The 7,161-nt window shown below is 42.3% G+C and overlaps 1 protein-coding gene across 1 annotated transcript; it reads left to right on the top strand.

Annotated features, from left to right (window-relative positions):
* Window positions 1-484: 484 nt before the first annotated feature.
* Window positions 485-5,650, top strand: PCDH20 (protocadherin 20). The gene is made up of 2 exons (XM_069205298.1): window positions 485-839; window positions 1,636-5,650. The coding sequence occupies exons 1-2, from the start codon at window positions 795-797 to the stop codon at window positions 4,264-4,266; spliced, it is 2,676 nt and encodes an 891-aa protein (XP_069061399.1). The 5' UTR covers window positions 485-794; the 3' UTR covers window positions 4,267-5,650.
* Window positions 5,651-7,161: the final 1,511 nt, after the last annotated feature.

The raw sequence follows: 7,161 nt of genomic DNA on the forward strand, positions 1-7,161 counted from the left end.
CGTGCTTGCTGTTACAAGCTACAGGATGCCAACGGCATCTGCTGCTTCACCCCTTGAAGCACGCGCATCTGACTCTTTGGTAGTCAGATCACACGCCGTTAATGAAAAAAAGAGAAACAAGATCCTTCTTGTACTAACTTCGCTGTCTGGGATTCTTTTTACAAAAAAAAATGTTTTCCACTGGTGGCCACCCAATAATTAAGGCGAACAGGAGTATCAGAACACCGAGTTTATTTGCACGTACTTGGAGTCTTCTTTTGATTAGGCAGGCACCATCTGCTCCAGAATAATTCTTTTAAAATAAGACCCGTTTGTATCATCACTATGGCGGAATTTCTTGTCGTTCTTTTCTGTAAAAAGCGTTCTAGACCGCATTGCACACCTACCCTTGGAGTGTTTCCCTGCTGGTGCACACACAGTAACTGGGGCCGCGGTGCATGTGATTCACGCGTGGGAAAAAACACGTCGTCTGGGAAGTGAATGCATCCCAGAGGCTGTGCTTGCACCAGAGTAGGGAGGTCTCCTCAAAGCGCGCGTTCCGACCACGTAGTAATAAAAAAACATGAAAGCAAGTTGCTCTCCTGTTTCAGCTGCCTGTGAAGGGGCTTGCCTGTGACTATTGGCTGAAGTTCTCCAGCGATTTGCATGAGCAGGGAGGGAGTGTCTCTGCCGCTCTCACATCAGGGGCTAAATGACTGCAGGTTTAGTGTGACCGAACTGCCAAGGGAATGAGAAGAAGGCGCGCACCGGAGAAGCAAGCTGGCTTCTGAAAAACCCGGCATCACAACCTGGATATGGGGCTTCATATCGGCTTGAACACCAAACAGAGCGACCTGCAGGTGGGTGCTTTTACGATTTAAGCCAGTAGGGCTGTACCCCGACTTTCAGCGCATGTAAGCGAATAAGAGCTTGACTACAGTACGAGCTACAGAACAGGTGAAAAGTAAATCTTGATGACATAGCAAAAAGGTGCAGTTAAAATTTATAAACAGCAGAAACTATTTGAGGCGAAGCAGGACATTAATGTGAATAACAAGTCAAATGATTTCTCTGGTAACGTGAACTGACACGCTCAGTACTATGACTTTATGACTGCTCTGTCTTGGTAGGGTTTGAGAATCCTTGTGCGCGCGCTTTTAGATGTATTCACTTACATTTTTGTCTGATTATGTAAGCATAACTTGATTTACATTAAAGCCAAAGCTCTGAACATACATACAAACATCATTTAATTTTCTCTGACAACATTTTTATTTTTATTTTGGTCTTCTTTTCCCAATCGAATGAATATGTTATGACGGTAGCATGCACCACTGGACAGCAAAATAATGACCAATATCGAATAAATTACAACACGATGAAAGAAATGTGCAGTGCACTATAGGATATATATATATATATTCTACATTTAGCTATCTGTGTTGCGCTAGTTATCTGTCAGTCTTTCTGTCTATCTATCTCTGTCTGTATATCTAGCTACCTTTATATCTAGCTAGCTACGTATCTATCTTCCCGCATAATTGACTCGTGGAAAACGGAGTCTTTAGTAAAGTGCGCCTTGCTGTATAGGAAATGTGACTCTTAATGTAATGAGATGTTTGACTCTAATGGGATTTCCTTTACTTTCCACGACAGCACTTGTGTCTGTTTATGCTGTTCATCTTCAGTGCACTTTTCCACTGCTCAGCATGTTTCAGCCGAGCCACAGAACTGCTGTACACCATCAATGAAGGATTACCGGAAGGGGTGCTCATAGGCAACGTCGGAGAGGATTTACAGTTGGATTTCTTTGCTGATCCGCCGCTTTCCTTCAGCCTGGCTTCCAATGGGATCAACGAGCATTACGTGACGCTCAGTAACAACTCTGGGGAACTCTACACGTCTAGTCAGGAGCTGGACCGCGAGACACTTTGCGCAGAGAGCTCTGGCTCGCTCGACTGCCTCCTCCTACTCGACATCATCGTCTTGCCCCAGGAGTACTTTATGTTTGTGAAAGTGAAAATCATTGTCAGAGATATCAACGATAATGCACCCCACTTTCCAGTCTCACAGATAAACGTTTCCGTGCCAGAAAATGCTCAGATTAACACACGGCTGGCCATCGAACACCCAGCGCTTGACCCGGATATGGGGACTAACGCTGTCCAGACCTACCACCTGGTTGATGACTATGGAGTGTTTACTCTGGATGTAGAAGAGAATGAAAACGGAGAAAGGACACCTTACTTAATTATTATGGCCCCCCTTGACAGGGAAACCAAGAGCGAATATTTTACCAGCATCATTGCAGAGGATGGGGGGAACCCAGCCCTCATAGGAAGTGCTACTCTCCTGATTCGTATAAGCGATATCAACGACAACTGTCCCATATTCACTGAAACCCAGGTGAACTCAACCCTCTATGGGAATTCCACTAAAGGAACACATGTAGCTGCAGTGCATGCAGTTGACATTGACCTGGGCCCAAATTCTGAGATCAGTTACACATTTAGTGAAAGAGTTCCACAGCCTTCCAGGGAATTATTTCACCTTGATGAAACAAGAGGAATTATAACACTGTCCAGAAAAATAGATGGCACCACTGTCAAGCTGCATAAACTGACTATACTTGCCAATGGGCCTGGTTGCATCCCAGCGGTGATAACTGTTTCAGTAACTATCATCAAAGTCCTCTTCAGACCTCCTGAAATTGTCCCTCGATACATAGCAAATGAAGAAAAAGGGGTTGTTTACTTGAAAGAATTAGAGCCTGTGAACTCACCTGTAGCTTTTTTCACAGTAAGAGACCCAGACCAAAAGTATAAAGTAGATTGCTATTTGGAGAGTGATGGACCTTTCAGGTTATCACCTTACAAACCATACAGCAATGAATATTTGCTAGAAACCACAAAACCCTTGGATTATGAGACTGAACCGGTCTATGAAATAGCCGTCATTGCATCAAATTCAGAAGGACACCATGTAAAGACAATCATTAAGGTGCAGATTCTTGATGATAATGACAATTCTCCAGTATTTGCACAGTCAGTCGTAGAATTGTCAGTTGAAGAAAATAATAGACCCGGAGCTTTTTTGACCACATTTTTTGCAACAGATGCTGACAGTGGTGAAAGAGGCCAAGTATCTTACTATATTGGATCTGATGCACCATCCTACTTTGCTTTAGATAAAGTTACTGGCATTCTTACTGTGTCCACCATACTCGACAGGGAGGAAAGAGAGAAGTACAGATTTTCTGTTCGGGCTCGTGACGCTGGGATGCCCCCTAGAGAATCATTAGTCACAGTAGTTATTGTGGTTTTGGATAGAAATGATAACAGCCCGAGGTTTATTAACAAGGATTTTAGTTTTTTTGTACCAGAAAACTTCCCTGGTCTCGGTGAAATTGGAATAATTAGTGTCACGGATCCTGATATTGGACAAAATGGTTGGGTTGCACTGTCAATTGTTAATGGCAGCGATATTTTTGTCATCGACACTGGGAAAGGTTTACTGAGAGCGAAAGTGTCTCTGGATCGGGAGCAGCAAAGTTCTTACACTTTATGGGTGGAAGCAGTTGATGGTGGAGAACCGGCCCTTTCGTCCACTGCAAAGATAACCATCCTGCTTCTTGACGTCAATGATAACCCACCTTTGGTCCTGTTTCCCCAATCCAATATGTCATATCTCCTGGTCCTCCCATCCACCCAGCCTGGCTCACCGATCACTGAGGTTTATGCTGTTGACAAGGACACTGGAATGAATGCTGTCATTGCCTACAGCATAATAGGGAGTCGGGGGCCTAGGCCAGAGTCTTTTAGGATTGACCCCAAGACAGGTAACATCACTTTAGAAGAAAGCCTCATGCAGACAGACTATGGACTTTACCGACTACTGGTAAAAGTTAGCGACCATGGGTACCCAGAGCCTCTCCATTCAACTGTCATGGTGAACCTGTTTGTCAATGACACGGTCAGTAATGAAAGCTACATCGAAAGTTTGCTGAGAAAAGAACCAGACATAAACATCGAAGAAAAGGAACCGCAAATCGCCATAGAACCTACTCACAGAAAAGCTGAGTCGGTATCTTGTCTACCGACGCTGGTAGCCTTGTCAATAACGAGCTTGGGATTGATCATTCTAGTGACTCTTATGGGAATCTACATCTGTTCAAGGAAAGGGAAAAAGCATCACAGGGACGATCATTTTGAAGTACAGATCCCACTGAATGGGAAAATTGACTTGCAGTTATTAGAGCGGAAACCAATGGACATCTCTAATATTTGAAAACCAATCTTTGGCAAAACACTTCAAGAAACACCCATTGGCCAGTTCAGTGACAGGGGTTATATGAAGGACCACTAATTTATAACTTAAAATTATATAATGTATATAGTTCTTTACATTTTTATATTGCAAAATGATTCTTATAGAATATGTACACATTTTTTTATGAACCGGTTCGTAACAACTACTATCTCTGTATCTGGATACCATTTTCATCCCTCCATAACGAATCCGTGACTCTGCCGAGAGGGAATAAGGTAAGCAAGCTTGGGCATTCAATTGAACTTTTTAAAAGTCATGTTAGCCACAAGAGGGCGCTAGCTGCTGCCATACAAAGAACCGTTTAAATGAAAATGGAAACCAAAATAAAGAAACTATTGATTTCGTGACCAAAGCATATTTTGAATAGCATATTTTTATGCTCGTGGTTTATTTCGATGCTTTTTTCAAGTTACAGTGGGGTTAGCTTTTTATTGAACGCTTACTGTAGTTAAAGGAGGAGGAAAAGGAAGGGGAACCGAAGGAAAGCGACACCAGGGCACAGGCAAAAGACGCTGAATGTGTATACCTCAGAAAATGGAATGTTTTAAAGACATCAACAAGAAGTGCAATTTCTATTTAAGCAAGACTGAAAAGTTATATCAGGCGGCGAGACTTTGTGAGCATGCAAAAGGTTAACTACTGTGTTCAACTTGACCTGGTTGCATTTTGAATCCCTCGACATTTGCTGTTTTCCTTTTTATTTGCCAGTATTAAGGGGTCTCTTTTGTTCGTTTCCTTCCAAAATGTCACAAGTAATCTCTCTACTGACTCATGCAATTACAGCTCAGGATCAAAGATATTCATGCATGTTTGGCTAGTATACGTTTTAATATTTCTTGCGTTTGTGACCAACATACACCATGTTTTGTCATGTATCTTCTCGCTTGTATGGTGATTTTTTGCACACTACTGAATTTGCTTTCTGAACATACTAACAGATTTCAGCACAGCATTTGTACTGGAGAAAGTTTGAGTGTGTTTCTTGCTGCCCCTAGCCTCTGGCACTAGCACTTGATGGGAGGTATGTGTCTGTTTGATCAGCTTCCACCCTATGCTCCGCTTTGCTGGCTTTGCCTTGGGTCGGTTCCTGCTACCCTTGTGACAGATTGTCGTGTAGTGCATTCTCTGCAGAGCTGCAGGTTTATCAGAGATGTATCATGTTCTTCTCGTTGTGAGAGCTGGGTACACTCTTTTGTGTATGAGTGGCATATCAAGTCTATCTGTGCAAAGCGAGGTGCGTAGGTGTTACACTGAAAACAATGTATTATATTTTTCCCGAGCGCCACGTCTGTTCTGTACCAAAAGTGTTTTTATGTCTCAAAATTAAAGCTATATATTTTCATACACGGTTTCCTCTTGCTTAATGCTTTCATTTAAAAACAAAAAAACGTTATTTCTTCATTTTATCATGCCTTGCGTTTTAAGTTACCCCTCGCAATTCACCTCTGATTTTCCAAAAGTTATTTAGACAAAAACGGTGCTTTTGAGCATGTAGTAACTGGAATGTTTTATGTACATAAGTTAAAAAAAAATCGAGGTAGGAGGAGGCGTGCAGTGGCAATTTCAGGCGATGACGATCATGTCCACGACAAAAATGACAGCATGAAAGAGAAATTGCATGTTGACTTATTCAACTAAGCAGTTTTTAAAGGTTTGTCTGAGCCTTCATCTCCGACCCGACTGTTTTTGGTGAAACTGACTCTCTCCTCCTGTACTCATTATGCACGGCCATGCGTGGTGATTCAATGAAATGCGCGCACACTGCCTCTGCAGGTAACTACGGATGTACTCCTGGCCCCAAGTGAAAATTCCGGAATGCCTACTCAGCCTTTCAACCTTGCGAGGTTGCTAAAATGAGTACCGCAAGCTGGCTAATTCTAAACGTCACCTTGCACTTTCTACAAATACGAATGCTTTGTTATATGGTGGGCGTATTCAAATGAATCCTTGCATTGACGTGTGGCTGCCCTCAACCCACAGGAGGCCATGCCATTGCTTATGGGCTTTGAATTCAACCAAGAACTGTTGTTTCCTTCGAGTTCAAACCTTTACTCCTTGTATTTGCATTTGTTACGTTAAATAAGTAATACTCTTCATGTTGATCACTTCCCCTTAAATATGTATATAGTGTCAACATGTCCTGACTCAGCCTCCCTTTTTCATGAGTAGTTCTTGATTCTCAATTACATTAGTTTTTGGAGGTTTTCTTCCTTCTTCAAGCTCGAATTGGATTTGTCAGCGAATTTTTCAACTGGGGTGAATCTTTTTTTGATAGTTTGACGAATAATCCACTCAATGTATTTTGATAGGCTTTTATCTATAGCTTGAAGTGAAATACTCCTTCCCTCACTGCACCCACTTTACTAAAATGCAGATTTACATCTGTATTTTTGATATTAGTCGCATAGGCTACCCCTGTCTGGAAGCACACTCGCCATCTCATAATAACATATCTGCAATCCTGAAACATGTCGCAGACATAGCGGTAATTCTCACACTCATCTGTGCCTTCTCTCTTAAACTGAGGCGTGATGTTGACTCCCCTGCGCATTTTCATCGTGCTTCCTTTCAAATGTGAAGGGCTGAATTTTCATTTTTGATTAGTTGTGTAATCACTCTTCCCCCATATGAGGCCGTGTGGAAAATCTTTAAGAGAGAATGCAAAACTACTGTACTACATGTTTGCTCTTGCTGAAAGTATCGCCTTGCCCCATGTAAAGGGCTTTGAGTACTATGCGAGTCGCAAAATGGAATCCTCACTAGGGTGGCTCTACCTTTCATCCTTCTGAGGTCAATAAAATGGGTGCTATTCATTTGCATGATAGCTGCTGTTATTTATTAAGAGGCACATCA

The sequence above is a fragment of the Pleurodeles waltl genome, chromosome 8, assembly GCF_031143425.1.
Source record: "Pleurodeles waltl isolate 20211129_DDA chromosome 8, aPleWal1.hap1.20221129, whole genome shotgun sequence".
NCBI classification, from domain to species: Eukaryota; Metazoa; Chordata; class Amphibia; order Caudata; family Salamandridae; genus Pleurodeles; species Pleurodeles waltl.

Excerpts from the sequence above, each read along its gene's own strand:
- PCDH20 (XM_069205298.1), top strand. The coding sequence starts at position 795 with ATGGGGCTTCATATCGGCTTGAACACCAAACAGAGCGACCTGCAG. Across the intron at positions 840-1,635 it reads CCAAACAGAGCGACCTGCAG|CACTTGTGTCTGTTTATGCT; the intron begins GTGGGTGCTTTT and ends TTTCCACGACAG.